Raw genomic sequence first — 20,334 nt, forward strand, 5'->3', positions numbered from 1 at the left:
CATGATGTCCATCATAACCTCAAAAGACATCAATCCTATTGCATGATGGAAAAGATGGCATTCCTGGAGCTTTACTCTGGAGACTTAAACATGAGTTTCACCACTTCAAGCCTCCAATAAGAAAAGTGGTGGTATTGCACCGGTTAACTACTTCCTGGTAACACGGGGGGGAGTCAGCATTCCTGTGCATGGTGTGGACGCCACCCTTTGACTCTTGCTTACGTTAGTTCGCCTCCAGTATACCAAGAGACATATTTCAGAACTTATACATGGGGGTTATTAACAGTTGCACTGACTGGGCTAGCCAGGTGGGTAAAGTGCCAGCCTGGCAACCCAAAGGTCGTGGGTTCGAATCCCGCTTTGGGCTTGGATCAGAGTAAACTGCAAAAACTTTGGGAGGTGCATTATGGCCACAGAAGCCGATGCGCCAACAACAACAAAAATAAAATAAATAAATAACAGTTGCACCATAGTAAAGGTGCAAGTAGGGAATCTGGTTGTTGCAGAACGATCTATCCTTTTCTGAAATTTGGTCCAATTGACTCAAATGTCACCTGAATATCAGTTCCATCAGCACAGCCTCTAGGACCACTTGCCTTGGTGCCAATTAGTTCTTGCATACTAGGTGGTGTGTCTAAAAGGTTTCACCAGTTAGGCGGAAATGTTCTCCCTTTCCTGCAGGAGCTGGACTAGATCAGTGAGGAAACATCTCCCTGAAAAGTCTCATCTTCTTTGGTGGCATAATATAAATAGAATGTTGAAAGAAAATCTGGTGGTTTGCTGCACCCTGAGCTTCAGTTTCCAGCTATGATTGTCAGGTGACTGGCAGCCAATGTGTCATGAATCACCTGTACTAAAGTGCATATGATATTGTAGGTCTAAATGATACAAACTTCAGTTAAATGAAGTGTGGCATGTATTGACCTCTAGGGACACAGTACACCATTGTTAAAGTGAAAAATGAAAGAATACCTAAAGACAGACAAGAGGTAGTTAGGACATGGATATACCAGGTAGTTATAAAATAAGTTTCCCTATTCAGGAGACCCTAGTGTCGAAACAGTTAGAGTTAGCACTGTGAAAATTGGTGGGTATGTCATTTAGAGTACGGGGAAGCAATTTGTATAAAAAAAATTAGTTCAAATTTCTGCCACTATGGGACAAACGGCAGCACTGCACATATGTAAAAGTTGTCATTTACTTCAAGACACGCTGCTTATGCAAATGACATCCTGTTAGATAAAAGCAGAAAGGCCAATGCCACCATCAATAACCATAATGGCTCTTACAAAAAAGAAAGTGCTCTTTTAGTAAAACTGTTCTACCTCAATAACAGTAACACTAATGCAGCACTAGGTGAATATCAGAAACTTAAAGGTTTGTGTAAAGAACCTTTGACGTCAGTGGGGCTTCGAAAACTATTAAAGAAATTTGAAGCAACCAGGGAGTTAGGTGTAATTCCAGGCAGGGGACAACCACGTATCAGGATGGAAGTAGTGGATGTTGCAATGGCATCGAGGTCAGAATGCGAAACACTGCCAATCAGTAGTGCCAAGAGAACTGAAACCTCCTTGGTCTAATGTATGTAAAGTGCTTTGAATAATTTTATGCTGGTTCCCGTACAAGATTCATGTAATGAAGAACTAAAGTCTTGTGATCAGCAAAAACGAATAGACTTTGCTCAATGATTTCTGGCTCGTATGGAACTTGACGATACACAGGCTTGAATGATCATGTGGTCTGATGAAGGCACATTTCATTCTTCGTGGGGCTGCAAATGCACAAAACTGCCGAATATGGGGAACTTCTAATCCGTCTCCTGTGCATGAAAGACCATTACAAAGTCCATACGTTACAGAATAGTGTGGATTCACAACAGAGTTTATAATTGGACCATTTTTCTTTGAAGAGTCTACACCTCATGGCCCCGTAAGATGTACGGTAACTAGTGCACAGTACTGTGCTCTTCTAAGAGATCACATTATTCCCACTCTGAAAGGCAATGCTTGGAGACCATAGTGTTCAAGCAAGATGGTGCCCCTCCCCACATTGGTCGACAAGTGAAGGAACTGCTCTGTTCAACATTCGGAAATGATCGCATCATTTCTAGAGACTTCCTCATTTCTGGCCAGCCAGATCACCAGATCTCAATCCCTGTGATTTCTGGCTATGTGGATACCTGAAAGACAGAGTTTTCCATGGCGGCACACATATGTTTGTAGATTTGAAAGCAAGCATTAAACAGCATATAGCCAACATCCCCAACGAGATGTTACATGAAACTGTGCCGCACGCAGTCTTCCGTTTTCAGAATGTCATCTCAAGTGAAGGAAAGCACATAGAACAATATCTGTAGAGTTCTAAGTTCTGATATTAAAATCAAATCATAAGTTAAGTATTCCATCTCATGTTTACAGTGCCAATTTCTCGCCTGGTGGCAGAAATTTGAAATAATTTTTTTTCTTCTAAAAATCGCTTCCCCATACCCTAAATGAAATACCCACCAATTTTTCATAGCACTATCTCTACCCGTTTTGACACTAGGGTCTCCTGAATAGGGAAACTTATTTTAAAAAATATATATGGAGATAGAATGAAAAATGTACTTTAAAAAAAAAAGAAGAAAAAAACAATTTTTTTAAAAAAAGATGCATCATAATGGGCTGCACCTTTTTAAAACAATGTTTAAAATGATATAGCTCATATTACCTTAGAATGAGAAAACTTTCTGAAACAAACATTTAGCAATCTTATGAATCTTAATGTTCTTAGGATTGTTACTCAAGGTATTATAAGGTAGGGTAGTGGTAGTGGTAGTAGTAGTGGCACGTGATGCAAAAAAGCAAGTGTATGAGCTTATGCAGCATCAGCCAAAAAAAAAAAAAAAAAAAAATCACACCATTCCCTCCAAATGCCTGTCCAGTTCCTCCTTAAATTTATTTAACCTATCAACTTCCACAACGACAGATGGAAGTTTGTTCCAGCAATTAACCACCCGCTGGCTAAAGGCAAATTTCCGCACATATATTCTACATCTGTCATTTCTTAATTTGAATTTATGTCCCCTTAGGTTCGTAATCTGAACAAGTGGAAGGATCCCATCAGAATTCAGCGCGCTCAACCCATTCAAGGCCTTATACACCTCAATCAGATCACAGCACAGGTGCCTAGTCTCCAGCCACTGCAATTTGCAGAACTTAAGCCTTTCTTGGTAAGAGGATCCCTTCATTTCCCTCACCAATCTTGTTGCCTTTCTCTGTACACACTCAAGCAAATCTACATCCTTCCTAAAATGAGGCCTCCAGATCTGTACGCAGTATTCAAAGCGCGGCCTGACCATTGCCTTATACAGAGAGACAATCACCTCTTCTCCCTGCTAGCAAAATTCCAATATATCATTGACAAAACACCATGACCTGCCCTGACAGCCTGTCTGCATCGCTCAGAAAACTTCATATCTGACTGCACAATTACTCCCAGGTCTTTTTCATTTTCTACCACCTTAAGTGTAGTACAACACAGGTGGTACATTTCTCTGGGGTTACTTCTACCCATATGCAGTACTTTGCATTTGTCAAGGTTAAACTTCAGTTGCCACTTCCTAGCACATCTGCCCAAATTATCTAGATCCTGTTGCAGTAGCACATTGCCATTACTGTCATTAACAACCCTGCCAACTTTGTATCATCTGCAAACTTCGACACTAAGCCTGATATACCTTCATTAATATCATTGATAAATATACAAAACAACAGTGGACCCAACACCGAACCCTGTGAGACTCCACTAATAACATTAGTCCACAAAGAGCAGCACCCATTGATTACCACCCTCTGTCTTCTCCCACTTAACCATCCTTTTATCCATTGTAGCAACTTACCCTTAATACTATTCTGCTCCAATTTTTACAGTAGTCTTCCATGCGCAACAGTGTCAAAATCTTTCCTGAAATCCAAATATATGATATCAAAATTATTTTTTGCATCCAGTTCCTTTGTAACCACATCATAATATCCTATCAAATTTGTCAGATAAGACTTTCCCTTAACACACCCATGCTGTGTCTGAATTATTGCTGCAGTCTTGTCTAGATGATCCTGCAATGTATCTTTAACAGTGACTCCATTATTTTACCCGGAATAGAAGTTAAACTAACTGGTCTGTAATTACTCGTGTCACCCTTCGATCCCCCTTTGTGAATTGGGGATCCATTTGCACATCTCCAGTCCATGGGGACCTCCCCTGAGTCCAAGGATGCTCTCATAATTATGGCTAAGGGTTTGCTTAGTTACTTTGCCGCCTGCTTCAATATAACTGGATAGATCACATCCACCTCCAGGTGCCTTTCTTATGTTTAACTTCAACAATTTCTCCTCCACTTTGCTCTCAGTTATTACAAAAACATTAAGCACCCTGCTACAATTTGATAACCTTCTGCCATTTTCAAACCTTAATAACTCCTCATGTGTGAATGTAGATGCAAAATACTCATTCAGTTTGTTTGCTATCTGAGCAGGATCATCAACAGTCGAACCATCGATATCCAGTGGACCAATCAGATTCATCCCCTTCCTTTTCGAGTTTATATAAGTAAAGATATCCTTGCTGTTTTTCTTAGCATCTTTTGCTAAAGATTTCTCGTAAACTGCCTTAGCCTGCCTAACCTCCTTTGTGACCTGATTACAGACTGATATATCTGCCATAGGCTTCTGAGTCGCTAATTTATATGCATCCCATGCATTTTTCTTCTCTGTCACGAGCCTCATTAGTTCATTTGATAACCATTTAGGCCCAAACCTTGAACAATATTTCTTAATAGGTATGAAACTTTTAGTAGCATCCACGATTAATTCCTTGAATTCTTCCCACTTAGAATTTACTGTTGGTAGCATCGTCAGTTGCTCCCACTGTACAGAATTAGCAGAACTTTCATTTGGAAGATGAAACAGTATTCAGTAAAGCATTCCATTTAATTATTTTTTATACTGATCTGAGAGCTGCAAGGCTACACTTAGACCATCAATGAATTCTCAGTAAATAAGAATACAATACTGTTCTTCAATAGAGAATATTCTTTCACTGAATATATAAACTGATGTTATTAATATCCTGCTTGAGGTTGGCCCACTGAGGAAGAAGGAAGGCATAACTCTTAAAAGAAATGGCAAGTCAAGGTAATAAATCTGTCAGTTAAATTCTAACCTTAATGAATATCTAATCTAAAGTTTATGGTTTTAGTGTAGGGGGAAAAAAACCTACACAACTACTATCATTCTGAGGAATACAGTCGTCGGTGTATACTAAGGACCAGTCTTAAGGGGACTGGTCCAGTGAGGAAGAAGGAAAGCATAATAACTACTAAAAAGAATCCAGGCAAAATAATGATAAATCTGTCACTGAAAATATTTAAGTAATCAGTTCAGCAAAGATGAAGGAACAAGGATGGTACGTAAGGGAAAAGGAAAGGGGGGACAGCACTTGCTTATCATACAAAAGATAATTGTTTTCTTAACTGTATGCTCAAAAGAAACTGTAGTTACTCACAATGACTTTATTACAGTAAATTCACTTTTTAAAAAGAAATTACCTAGCATCATATTTATTTTTATCAGTTTCATAACCAGGTCATCTATCAGCAACTAACATATAGAGCAGGCACGTCAAACTCATTTTGCAACATGGGCCTTATAAGCTATTTTCATTAGGCTGAGGGCCACATGCCTTCAATACTCAAAAAATAAACAAAATATAATTTTCAGGATTACTGTATTTAGTATATAGATAATCTGTTTTGTATCCTACGTTAGTTTTTTTAAATTAAAAATATTTTACAATATTTAATAAAAAATAAACAATAAAACCACAATTTATTATTATATCATTTTTTTAGAGGACACTTGGCATCGTTTTCCACAAAGCAGATCATCAAAATTTTGTTGAATGTCTTGAGCTGATGTAATCTTTAAGATTGATGATAGATCGGTTATTCTTGATCTTTCTGGATTTTTGTTATTTTTCATCGAAGAAAACAGTTGCTCGCATAATTATGTTCTCCCGAACATAGTCAGTATATTTGTAGTGAAAGATAACATTTTTGAAAATCGATCTGTGGGTAAATAAGTGTAAAAGTCTGGAATTCCAACTTTCGTATATTTTTGCTTTAGCAAAGAGTCACATTGGATTTCCATTAATTCCATTTGTAAGCTCTCATCAACAATTTCAATATCAACAGACATTGAAATAGGCAAGAAATAGGCTAGACATAGGCAAAGTAAAAAGACAAACTGTAATTCACAGTTTTTGAAATCAGAAAATCTTCTATCGAACTCCATTTCTAACAACTCAATTTGGTGTGTATATTCTGTAAATTTTAAGTCAGGTGATTTTAACAACAGAGATTGGCAACTTTTAAAATGAGATGAAGTTTTCTTTTTCTATTTGTTTGAGCCAAAGTAATAATTTTTCATTGAAAATGTTAATATTATCAAATAACATTGTAATGTTTTCCTTGAAGTTTAAGATTAAGTTGGTTAAGATGACTTGTAACGTCAACAGAGAAGGCCAGATCCTTTATCCATTGTACATCTTTTAATTCAGTACATTCATAATTCTTTGTTTCCAAGAACATTATGATTTCATCCAGAAGCTTGAAGAACGTTTTAAGACTCTGACTCGAAATCCATCGAATTTCTGTATAATAGGGTAGATCAGTGCATTCACTTTCTATGTCTTCCAGAAATGAAACAAATTCTCGATGATTAAGTCCACATGCTCGATTAAATTTATAATTTTGGAGGCTTTTTTTAGCACACGTCCGATATTTAAAACCTTGGAACATAATACTTGCTGGTGAATAATGCAATAAAAATGTTCGAAATGATTATTACGTTGTTACAAAACCCTTAAGAATATCCATCATGGCAGATGCGCCATCAGCTGCAAGACAAACCAACTTGTTCAATGATAATTTATATTTATTCAGAATTTCCACGAGTGCACCAAAAAATATCAGTTCCAGTGGTTGTATCATGCATAAGAATAATTTCTAAAAACTCTTCACTTACTTTCAAGTTCACATTACACCCATGAATAAAAATGGCCAGTTGAGCAATATCTCAAATGTCTGTACTTTCATCAATTGCAATAGAATAAGCTTCAAATGTGGATATCATTGAATTGAGTTCATTTCTTAAATTCTCAGCTATTTCATTGATCCTATTAGCTACTGTGTTTCTACTTAAGCTTACACTTTTGAAGTTTTTACTTTCTCTGGACACAACACTTCCGCTACTTTAATTAAACACTCACTAATAAAATCTCCTTCTGTAAAAGGTTTTGATTTGCTTGCAATTAAATGTGATAACAAGTAACTAGCTTTTACAGCTGCTGTATTTTCCTCAGAAGGTTTGGTAAACAAGTTTTGCTGTTTTTTAAGAAATGATTTCAATTCTAACGACTTACTTTCACAATGTTTCTCAACGTATTTATCATAGATTTAATTATGATGTGTATCATAATGTCTCGTGATATTATGTTCTTTGCAGACTGAAACAGATTTACTACAATATTAAGCATACTATTTTTCTCTTTTTCTGTGTGGTAACAGTCTAGCTTCCATATCTCTTTCTTACTCATATTGGTATTAGGGGTTGACATAATATTTATTATTATGCATCTTTTTAATTTAATATACAAATAAAACACAAAACTAACTGCACAATTAACAGTTAAAAATATAATTCACGAATATACAACTGAGCAAACACTTTGTGGTTGGTCTGTAGAACTCGAAGCTGCAGGCTGAGACTTAAAAAGGAAACACTGTCCTAACTTTTCTCTCTTTTTTGAGCACTGAATTAAAAATTGCTTAAATGTAAAATTCGAAATAAATTATGTGAAAATAAAAATAAACTTGATTAGTATTTTTTTTCCCATTTCTTTTAATTAAAAAAAAAAAAAAAGATTTTCAAGAAATCTGAGAGGGCCACATGTTTGACATACCTGATTTAGAGGCCTTGAGGCTTTGTTTTGGAGAACAAGTGGGATGCAATAATAGTAATAGCATTGCCATATAGTGCAAGGAAGCCACAAGCTTTTGCTACAGTAGCAAAAAAAAAAAAAAAAAACTGACCAAGTAGATAAGAAAACACAAATTATATGCTTCCCTCCTCACACAGGTAAATATCCAGTGATCTTTGAATTTATTCAAACTGTCAGCCTCAACTACCTGCGAGGGCAACTTGTTCCAGCTGTTAATTGTAAAGCAGCTCCGGGGTGGGTGGGAACCCCAACTCCGCTTAGAATAGTGAGAATTCCACCTTCATCCATTTTACTAATAGTAGTAGTAGTAGCATTTGATGCAAGAAAACAAGTGTATGAGCTTATGCAGCATCAGCCAAAAAAAAAAAAAAAAAAAAAAAATCACACCATTCCCTCCAAATGCCTGTCCAGTTCCTCCTTAAATTTATTCAACCTATCAACTTCCACAACGACAGATGGAAGTTTGTTCCAGCAATTAACCACCCGCTGGCTAAAGGCAAATTTCCGCACATCTAATCTACATCTGTCTTTTCTTAATTTGAATTTATGCCTCCTTAGGTTCGTAATCTGAACAAGTGGAAGGATCCCATCGGAATTCAGCATGCTCAACCCATTCAAGGCCTTATATACCTCAATCAGATCACCGCGCAGGTGCCTAGTCTCCAGCCACTGCAATTTGCAGAACTTAAGCCTCTCTTGGTAAGAGGATCCCTTCATCCCTCTCAGAGCCTTATAAAATCTCAATCAAGTCACCTCTGAGGTGCCTCTTTGCCAAGCTCTGTAGCCCACATAATCGGAGTTTTTCCTGTATGGTTATCCTTCTGCTGATCTCACCATTCGAGTTGCTCGATGTCTTTTTTCAGATGAGGTGTCTATACTTGAACACAGTATTCCAAATGTGGTCTTACAATTGCCCTATACAGTTCTACAGGATAGCATTCGATAAATCAATAGGACAGCATGGGCTTTCTGGCTGCCTGTTTACACTGTTCAGAAAACTGCATATCTGCCAGTATCGTAAACTCCCAGATCCCTGTCCTCCTCCTCCTCCTCCACTGTTTTTAATTCAACCCCACGAAGTGTATAATTTATTTGTGGGTTGCTATTCTGCAAGTGTAAGTCCTTCCATTTATCAGCATTAAAACATAGCTGCCACTTCTCTAACTATTTTTGAAGTCTATTCAAGTCATCCTGAAGGAGCACTACTTGGCACTGATCATTAACAACTCTGCCAATCTGTAAGTCATCTGCAAATTTTGACATCACGCCTTTATCTCTTCGCCGATGTTATTTATGAAAATGACAAACAGTGGTCCATGAACCAATCCTTGAGGTACTCACACTCCCGACGTTGTGGATCTAAGATACATAGACAATAATGCAGCAATTTGCTAGTTACCTAATTTGGATTATTTTATAACCAAAACATTACTAATTTTTTTTTATACTTCTTCTTCTTCCAGCTCTCAAAAGATATCTGAGGTAATAAATAGCTCAGATGATAATGATCAAACAAATATCCTTTCATCAGCATTAAACAATCTAAGTTACTGTTCAGAGAGAGAGAGAGAGAAACTGGAATACAGCTATAAATATATAAGGGAAATGCATCTAAAAATAAGCATAAATAGTGAAGCATGTGAACATGGTTGCAAGGCATAGAGATGTGGATCTATTGAGACTTGATATAACAATTCAATGAGAATATTGGGAATAGTACCTATACAAAAAATATTACAAAAGGAGGGCCAATTAATAGCAAATAACAGCTATGAAACAATTCAAAAATTTTCTAGAAATTGGATACAACAGCAATAAATAAGATTTAATACAAACCTAACAACTGCCATTCCATTCTGCACCTGTGAACAAAAAAAAAAAAAAAAATAAAAAATAAATATGTATATATATATATATATATATATCCCGTTATATAATATTATGACTGCTTATTTGTCTAAATTAATAATATAGGAACATTAGGGCCTACTAATTGTTGAATTAAAGAGTAGCTGGACATTTCATTTAGCTCTATTAATATAAGCAGTCAAAAGTCATATAGGTCAAGATTCCCTTAAATGGAATTTATATATTAATAAAAATGTTTTCTTCCCATGATTTAATCCCTTATCATTCTTATCTAATAAGTTTAAGTTACATTGGTGCTACAAAATTCAGTGAATTTCTGTGAAATTTGGCAATATATCATATATGTTTTATAATAGCATTACACTATGGCATCATTCATCTAGCCCCATAATGGGTGGCGCCCGTTAAAGTCTCCTAATATACAGAGAGGTGGAGGTATCTGTATAAAGAGGTCTTCAAGATCTTTTAAAGAGTTAGTACAGTTTGGTGGTAGGTATATTGAGACTAGTGTTATTGCACTATGGAGAATTATACGAACAGCAACAGCTTCTATTTTAGTTTGGAGTGGGATATGTTTAGTTGGGATCTTTGAATTTACTAGGATTGCCACACCACTATGGGCAGCGCTAGCGGTATTTCGATCTCTTCGATAAATGCAATAGTTCTTTATCGAAGGAAAAATTTGTGTGGTTAGGTAAGTTTCCTGTAAACAAAAGGCAACCAGAGAATATTGGTTAATTAGGTATTGAATATCGTCTGTGTTGGAACGAAAGCCTCTGCAATTCCATTGTAAGATGCTGTGGTTCATTTTGGTTTAATTGAGGATGATTCATCTGACTGTTTTTTTGTTTGAGGAGGATTTTTTTCGGTCTCTTTTCGGGAAGGTAGGGCGTCCGGTATCCATAGTATCGTTTGCATGAAGTTCTAGTAATGGTTCTTCATGATCTGGGTTTACATCTACTTCCATACTACCAGTGGATGATTCAGGTTTATTGTTGTGTTTAGTAGTTTTTAGTTTTTCTTTGTCATGCGGGACTGTCCGAGTCTCAACTGGGATACTGATTGGAGTGTTGGTCGATTCACTGATTTTAATTTGATGTGTATCTTTTACAGGGTTTGATAATGTGTTTTTAACCCAGTTAGCTAGAAATGTGCAGGGAGGTATTGATACATCTGTTTGAGCTGCTGTTGAATTAAAGCTTCGAGTGTGAGATGCATATGAACGACTGGGCATGGTCGACATAACCTGTCTGTGTGCCTCAGGGTACGTAACTTTGTGTTCTATTTTATATTTTTGGATTTTCTTCCCCGTTTTCCACATTTCACAAGATTTGGAAAAGGCTGGGTGACTTTCTTTGCAGTTGGGACAAATGGGACTTGAGGCTGAACAGTCTGTTTGTGTATGCTCCTTGGAACCACAAATTGGACAAATGGCATCACCTCTACATGCTTGTTGCGAGTGTCCATATTTTTGGCATTTAAAGCAACGTAGGGGATTAGGTATGTAAGGCCGTATTCGGCAGTTTAAATAGCCAGCTTTTACTGAGGATGGCAAATCAGGTGTGCTGAATGTTAAAATTATGGATCGGGTTGGAACAAGATTTCCATCTTTTTTGGTCTTTATACATTTTGCACTAATCACTTTTTGATTGCCCAGTTCCTGTACTAATTCCTCTTCAGATACTATAATCAGGTCCCACTCTGTGATGACACCTTTTGACGAGTTTAACGTATTGTGGGGAGTGATAGATAGGGGTAGCCCAGCAAAAGTTGTTGTTTTAAGCAGCCACTCTGAATGTTTTGAGGAGGCTGTTTTGATTAGGAGGTCTCCGGATTGCAGTCGTTTAACCATTTTTGGTGTACCAGCAATGGATTCCAAAAATCTTTGGATGACAAATGGTGATAATTTGCCGACAGGCTGGTTGGAGAGTGAATGTATTACAAGGAAGTTTGGCATCTCATTGCTCTGCACTTCTCTTCGGAGCCTTTTTGGTTGGTTTAGGTCATCATCATTTGGTTTGTCTGGCCTTGAATTTGAAGGCTCTAGTGGTGGATAGTCATTTATATCCATCGTTACTCCTTTTCGCCCTGGAGGATAACTTTTCCCCCAGGTTAACGGCCCCGCCACGGGGAGGCAGGAGCAGTGCCGCTCAGAGGCCAAGCGGTTGAGGTGTTAGTTAATTAGTAAAAATATAAATAGAGGAAAATGTAAAGAAAGGTGTATTTCCTTCCTGTGTTCTACTTGTTACTTTTCAAGTATAGAACTGTTTTTAAAGTAAATCTGTTTAAAGAAATCTGAACATAAAATATAATTTCAATCGCTTATCAAGAGCACTTTATAAATCGCAAGAATATAGCTTGGCCTCGAAATACGCTTGGCACCCGGGGCCTGTAAAAGTGTCTTTGACACAGACCTGTCATTACTTTGTTGTAGTATGACACAATAGCAGTTAGCCCCGCCTTGCGGAATGCAAAAAGTGTGCACATGAAAAGGCAGAATATTGTTTTATATATAGAGATTTACCTTTTTCAAGCTGCCCTACGGCACTACATATCATTTACAATTTCTAGATTCTAGTCTTGAAAATTTTTATCACTAGGTGCTGCTGGCATATAACTTTATATTTAGACTTAATTAGCATGTGTTTTTTGGTTTCAGTTTTGATCTGGACTATATACAGTTGTTTTACCACCTTTTACCTCACATATCTCCAGAAGGCAAGTTAGTTTATCCATTCTTGTGTTCATTTAACATATTTTTCACTCTTAAAAATTTCTAGATTCAGGTTGAAAATTTATTTCCAGGTGCCACTATTGTTGTTTTATATTTACAGTATATTTAATTTTTTATTCAAGCTGTTTCTTGTAATATTGCCTAAGTGTTATCTCAGGTCTCTTGCACTTTTTTAAGGCTATTTGCTTTTTACTGTTTTCAGATCTCTTTACCTTAAATTGTATTAGACTCAAAGGTTATATGTCTCTAGAAATTTCTGTTATCAATGACAGTTTTTATTTCTCATCTTCATAGCGTCAACTGTAAAGTTGACAGCCATTTTCTAAATCCCCTTTTTAATCCTTATAATTTATATTTTGTTTATAACATTATTTTCATTAATCTTGGTAACGAAAAATTTTATTCTCATTTTTATTTATGTTTATGCTTTTTATCCTTTAGCATGTGGCTTACATCAGAGATGAAGTCACATATTGCTATTTTTCTTGCAATGCTAGCCATTGACACCTGATGAGAGACCAGTTTTGTACATTGTACGGCAACATCTTTATTTTTTCAATTTTGTAATTATTTAATTCTTATTAGTTATCTCCTTTCTATCACTATCTCCCTGACTTTCTCTCTGGTTTTTTTTTTGCCCCTTGCTTTATTGTCCTGCTCTGCTTAGGTTTAACATTTGTTGCCTTTGACTGAACTAGACTACTTCTTCAATTTTCTATCTTCTTATTTCCACTTTCTTGTTATTACATTCAACACACACACACACACACACACACACACACACACACACACACACACACACACACACACACACACACACACACACACACACAAGAATAAATAAGTCTGATAAAGTTTGCCCAGATGGAGGTTAAAAGTACACAAAGTGCCAAGGACTAGAAGGGTAAGGATAGTAGGAAAAAAATTAATAAATAAAAAAGAAGTATTGTAGTTTTGTAAAAGGCAAAAGAATGTTAATATCCTAAAAATTATGAGGAATTAAGCAATTATGGGCTGAATTGCAAAGCCAATTAGAGGTGAGGAAGTGATTAATACCAAATGATTAATCACATAAAATAAAATAAAATAAAAGGTGGTAAAGCTTTCATCAGATATGGATGGGCAAATTCAGTTATAGGTCGAAAACAGGGATAGCAAAAATGCAAAATCTGATGTCAACTGAAGTAAATATTAATACATGGTCAGGTATTTCATCAGGGGGCATAACCTGATCATGTATCGGGAACTGCATTTCTATACTTGTCCATAACAGTGGAAGAGAGGTGAAAAAAGCCAAGAAGCAAAAAGAATAAAATTACCACATTCCCTTACAGTATGGACAAGGTAGTTCCAACACAGTGTCAATGATATAAAAAATTTTTAAAGTGAAAATAAGGACAAAGCTAAAATAAAATATACTTAAGTGTTTTCAGAGTGGGAGAAATGTTTCTGAATTATAAGTAGATTTTTAAGTAAATTTGGAAAAATATATTAGTGTTGGAATGTTGTAGAAATTAGAAGAACTAAAATTATTTAGAACAAGCATATGATATAGGGTGAGGTATTAAATATAGAATGGGGAAGGGATAAAGGAGTAGTTAAATAAAGACAAAAGTAGCGATAGAATGAGGGATAGTTGGAATGTTCATAACACCCTTGCATTGCACTAATAGTTTTACGAACAGCAAAAAAGGGTAGAAAAAAGAAAGTAAAAAGATAAAAAGTATAGCAAAAGTTATTAAACTTACTGGGCTAGCTGGGGTCGTAAAGCACAACCTTTTAGTAAGGGCCCTGGCTTTGTAAGTGTTAGTATAAAAAGGAGACTATTGTGCTAAAACAACTTTATCACAGATACAAATATAAACATAAGTGATAATACATGGAACAGTTATGTCAATCTCTGTTTAAAGGAGGCAGCAGAGGAAGTAAGCAAACACTTAGCCATAATTATGAGAGCTTCCTTGGACTCAGGGGAGGTACCCACAGACTGGAGATGTGCAAATGTGACCCCAATTCACAAAGGAGGATCAAAGGCTGACACAAGTAATTATAGACCTGTGAGTTTAACTTCTGTTCCAGGAAAATTAATGGAGGCACTAGTTAAAGAAGCACTGCAGGATCATTTAGACAAGACTTCAGTTATAGCTCAGACACAGCATGGTTTTGTTAAGGGGAAGTCTTGCCTGACCAATTTGATTGGATACTATGATGCAGTCACAAAGGAACTGGATGCAGGGAATAACTTTGATATTATATACTTGGATCTTAGAAAGGCTTTTGATACTGTTGCACATGGAAGACTGCTGCACAAATTGGAGCAGTGTGGCATTGGAGGCAAATTGCTGCTGTGGATAAAGGGGTGACTGAGGGGGAGAAGACAGAGTGGTAATCAATGGACACTGCTCGTCGTGGACTAATGTTATTAGTGGAGTCCCTCAGGGCTCAGTGTTGGGTCCATTATTGTTTTCTGTATTTATAAATGATATTGATGATGGTATATCAAGCTTAATGTCGACGTTTGCAGACGATACAAAGGTAGGCAGGGTTGTCAAGGACACTACGCTGCTGCAACAGGATCTGGAAAGGTTGAGCAGATGGGCTGAGAGGTGGCAAATGAAGTTTAACATTGACAAATGTAAAGTACTACACATGGGAAACAGCAACCCCAGAGCAACATATCAACTCTGTGGTACTACAATGACAGTGGTAGAGAATGAAAGGGACCTGGGGGTGGTTGTGCAGGCAGATATGAAGTTCTCTGAGCAGTGCAGACAGGCTGCAAGAGTAGCTCATGGTGTATTGTCAATGATATATAGGAATTATTCTAGCAGGGATAAGGAGGTGATTATTCCCTTGTATAAGGCAATGGTCAGGCCACACCTAGAGTACTGTATACAGGTCTGGAGGCCTCATTTCAAGAAGGATCTAGAGCTGCTGGAACGAGTACAGAGAAGGGCAACAAGATTAGTGAATGGAAAAAAAGGGGTGCTCTTACGAAGAAAGGCTTAAGTTTTGCAAATTACAGTGTCTGGAGACTAGGCACCAGCGAGGTGATCTGATAGAGGTGTATAAAGCCTTGAATGGTTTGAGCATGCTCAATGCTGATGGGATTCTTCCTCTCGCTCAGAATAATCACCTGAGAGGGCATAAATTCAAATTGAGGAAAGACAGATGTAGGATAGACGTGTGGAAATTTGCCTTTAGCCAGCGGGTGGTTGGTTGGTGGAACAGACTTCCATCCCTTGTCGTGGAAGTTGATAGCCTAAATAAGTTTAAGGCTCAGCCGGACAGGTATTTTGAACGAACAGAGGGGTGAAGTGGAAGTGTTTTTTTTTTTTTTTTTTTGGCTGATGCTGCATAAGCTTGCTTTCTTGCATCAAATGCCTCTACTAATGCTAATACTTAATAACTATATCTTCGATGGCAAACATACTTATAAACAAACCACTGGTGTTGGATTCTCAAATTTCCAGCTTTTTAGCATTCAACTATGTAGACATCATTTTTGTTTTAAATACAAACTTTGAACCCTTAGCCAAACCAATTTACCCCACAAACTTAAATTGAATAAAGACAACTCCACTAATCACACAGTCAACTTCCTTGACCTCAAAAATCACTCTTGGCAATGATCCTCTTACATATAATATTGACGTATATAATAAAAGAAATAAATTTAACTTCAATGTCATCTACCTTACCAATTGGCACTCTATTTCCAACAAAGTACATAAAAATATACTTTGTGCTGAAACCATTAGCCTTTCTAACATATACAGTAACCATTTACTGTTCAACAAAGCTATACAACTACTTTACAATAAGCTAATTAATAATAACATACCTATTTATTTTATAAAATACAGTTTCAATATAGTCTCCCCTTTTATCAGCAAAAAATTTAGTTATAATTTACTATGAACTGGTCAGTTCTAATTGTATTTGTACAGTTGTAATATTATATGGTGGGATTTCCACTACTTGGTAAGTAATAGCTATACATGATTTCCTGTGGAATTATTTTCTTTGGAAGGAGTACTTTTTCTCTTTACTCACTAAGTTTTTACTTTTTAAGTATTCACTTTCTACATGTATTCACTTGATATGTTTTAACAATCCTTCATGATATTATTTATAATTCACTTCCCATGTTGAGGCTTTACTGACATTTCAGATTATGTTTTCAGGTATGGATAATATTATATGTAGGTAAATGCAATTTCTATGGGTCTTGGATCTTTCAAGTATTAAAGTTATTTGGTACCTTACAACTCTACCTTTTGTCCTCAGTCAACTGAATACTACCTTGTATTATTTGCATTAAATCTACTCATCAAACCACCTTTGGATTATTCATTTGAGCATATTCATCACTACTGAAATTTTATTCAGTACCTGTTCACTTTTGGATTCATCACCTGTATGCATCTAATACTATCTTTGGATCTATGTGACTCTTTATTTACATTACAAAATTTCCTGTATAAGTTATTTTCTAAAGTCTCCTAAGGATCTGATGCCTGACACCCCTCCATTTGGTCTACAGTCATCTAGTTATATGCCATCTTGGATTTATTTCTTATTCTTTCAACATTGGATTTTAATTTGATTTCCTCATCAAACCACCTATGGATTCTTTCAACATTGGATATATTTAATTATTATTATCTTCAGCACCTTTCACCTTTGGATTCACATCTGGAACTACCTTTAGATCTATCAACAATAGATTTATTTATTTTTACAGAAATGATTACCAGTGTTCTCCCCAGGATCTATCGAATGGGCACACTGCCCAGTGAATTTAACTGACCGCCCGGCTAAAAGTTAAGAGATTCTCGCAGTTCCATATGGTACTGCTCACTGATCTCGATCAATGTTAATTCGAACATACTATGCGACCGAGGTCAATGAGACAGGAGCATATAATGTTAAATTATGCAATTAATTTTTTACTCTGGATCGCTTAAGTCACATTTATAAATAATGGAAAATTTTATAATATTGCAAAGTATTACACTTCCCTACTTGGCTACTTCATGATGCCACCTGGCAGGCAAAATTTTCTGGGGAGAACACTTGAGGACACTGGGGAGATTACTGATTTTATTTCAGTATTTGTTCACTTATAACTAGTTAAATAATGTATCATAAAGATGCCATTTTGGACTACAGGTTATAATTCTTAACCTTGCTTCTCCATCTTAGGATATTATATTATTCTTTACATGTTTCCTGCTTTTTATGCTTACATATGTAATTACTCATATCCTGGATTTAAATATTTTTATACGTAAGCAATACTCCCCTAATTGGTAAAATTTCGATTTATATACTAGAATTATATAACATTCATATTTTGCTAAATATATAGCAGCCGTATCACTTGGTCTACTTTCAATTAATTTCGATCTACATTTATTTTTTACTTTCTGTTTTACTTAGCTTCTCACTGCTATGTTCAATACTTTTTATTTACCTATGAACTATTTTATGTTTATTTTCTGAATATCTTATGACTTTATATTTGTAGAGTCCTATTATTCCAACAAAATTTCTACGTTATAGATATACTTTCTCTTTTCCAATGCTACTCTTATGTATCTCTATACTCTTATTTTTTCAGAATATGACTATAGAGGTCACTATTTCCATATCTTCACAGCTCTCTATTAAGTCTGTTATGCTATATCCTGTAGCTAAGTCACTAATGTGGTAATGCTTTAGATTCATTCATCTACTCTACTAAATATGTGGGCCTTATTTTTTCGCCTTCTTCCTTCCAATACGCATTACTTGAAAACTCCAGGCATCATTACTTTTCTCATTATACTTTCGATTTCTGTTTCGGCTCATTTTTAGGCATGTTTTGATTCGTATGAATTTTTTGCCTACTTTTTTTCATTGAAGTACAAGCATTTGGTATTAGTCTCCTTTTTATACTAACACTTACAAAGCTAGGGCCCTTACTAAAAGGTTGGGCTTTACAACCTCTGCTAGCCCAGTAAGTTTAATAACTTTTGCTATAATTTTTACCTTTCTACCTTTTTTCCCCGTTCGTAAAACTATTAGTGCAATAAGAGGGTGATACGAATGTTCCAATTATCCTCATTCTATCGCTACTTTCGTCTTTATTTAACTACTCCTTTATCCCTTCCCCATCCTCTATTTAATACCTCATCCTATACCATATGCTTGTTCTAAATAATTTTAATTCTTCTAATTTCTACAAAATTCCAACACTAATATATTTTTCCAAATTTACCTAAAAATCTGCATATAATTCAAAAACCTTTCTCCCACTCTGAAAACATTTAATTATATTTTATTTTAGCTTTATCCTTATTTTTACCTTAAAAATTTTTTATGTTATTGACACTGTGTTGGGATTACCTTGTCCATACTGTAAGAGAATGTGGTAATTTTATTCTTTTTGCTTTTTGGCCTTTTTTTCACCTCTCTTCCACTGTTATGGACAAGTATAGAAATGCAGTTCCCGATACATGATTAGGTGTAGTCCCCCTAATGAAATACCTGACCATGTATCAATATTTACTTCAGCTGATATCAGATTTTGCATTTTTGCTATCCCTGTTTTCGACCTATAATTAAATTTGCCCACCCATATCTAATGGCAGCTTTGCCATCTTTTATTTTTTGTTTATTTTATTTCATTTGTTTAATCATTTGGTACTAATCATTTTACTTTACAATTTCCTCACCTCTAATTGGCTTTGCAATTCAGCCCATAATTGTCTTAATTCCTCACAACTTTTAGGATATTAACATTCTTTCACCTTTTACAAAACTACAATACTTCTTTTTTTTTTTTCTACTATCCTTACCCTTCTGGTCCTTGGCATTTTGTGTACTTTTCACCTCCATCTGTGCAAACTTTATCAGACTTATCTATTCTTACATACACCTTTGCATCCTTTACTGCTGTTATACCTTGCTTGTTTATTTTTATTTATCAACTGAAACTTTATTATTACTGCTATATATATATTACTGTGCTATTCATATAATTCAGTTTAGAAATAAATTATTTAAATTCTCTTATTTTTAAAGACAAAGTACAAAGTAAAAAATATACTTGCTTTTCCTTCTATGATTGCAGACACCAGATCTATTACACTACCTGCTGCTAGTAATGCTGATTCATAAGTTTTCTAAAAAGGCAAGGGAAAACCCCTCATTATATTATATACTCCATGTTCAATTTTCATAAAATACATATTTTTTTTATTCTGAATTATTGAACTGGTATGCTGTATATACTGAGTGGCCACTTTATTAGGTGCACCTACCCTTTCCATGAAATGAAGCAATCCTTCAGTAACAGCATCACATGCTTGTACCATGCAATATAAAACAGGTAGGCAGATACATAAATATATATAGGGATGCTGTATGTATACAATTCAGCATGAGAATGGACAAGCAAAAGATTCGGGTGATTCAAATATGGTATGGCAATCAGTATAAGATGTATTCATAGGAGTATCTTGCAAATTACAACCCTGCTGAGATTTTTATGTATGACTGTGTCTTGGATGCATTGAGATTGATCCAATAATCAAATAGCATCCAGCCAAAAGTCATCCTGTAGTTTGAAATAGCTAGTTGATGTGGAAAGCCAATGGAAACTGACAAGACTTTACAGGATAACACAAAGGCAACAGTCAATC

The 20,334-nt window shown here is 35.8% G+C and overlaps 1 protein-coding gene across 5 annotated transcripts in view; it reads right to left on the minus strand.

The window, feature by feature from the left end:
• LOC150084061 (protein deacetylase HDAC6-like) overlaps positions 1-20,334 on the minus strand; it is a 463,437-nt gene that overhangs the window by 324,475 nt on the left and 118,628 nt on the right. For all 5 annotated transcript variants that reach the window (XM_090375877.1, XM_090375876.1, XM_090375878.1 and 2 more), the window contains 2 exons: positions 19,744-19,815; positions 9,877-9,902 (listed from right to left, as the gene is read on the minus strand). In XM_090375877.1, coding sequence (XP_090232003.1) covers positions 9,877-9,902; positions 19,744-19,815 — 98 coding nt within the window. The remainder of the gene's footprint in view (positions 1-9,876; positions 9,903-19,743; positions 19,816-20,334) is intronic.

The sequence above is a fragment of the Mastigoproctus giganteus genome, chromosome 6 (genome assembly GCF_048544385.1).
Source record: "Mastigoproctus giganteus isolate SK-2022 chromosome 6, ASM4854438v1, whole genome shotgun sequence".
NCBI lineage: Eukaryota > Metazoa > Arthropoda > Arachnida > Uropygi > Thelyphonidae > Mastigoproctus > Mastigoproctus giganteus.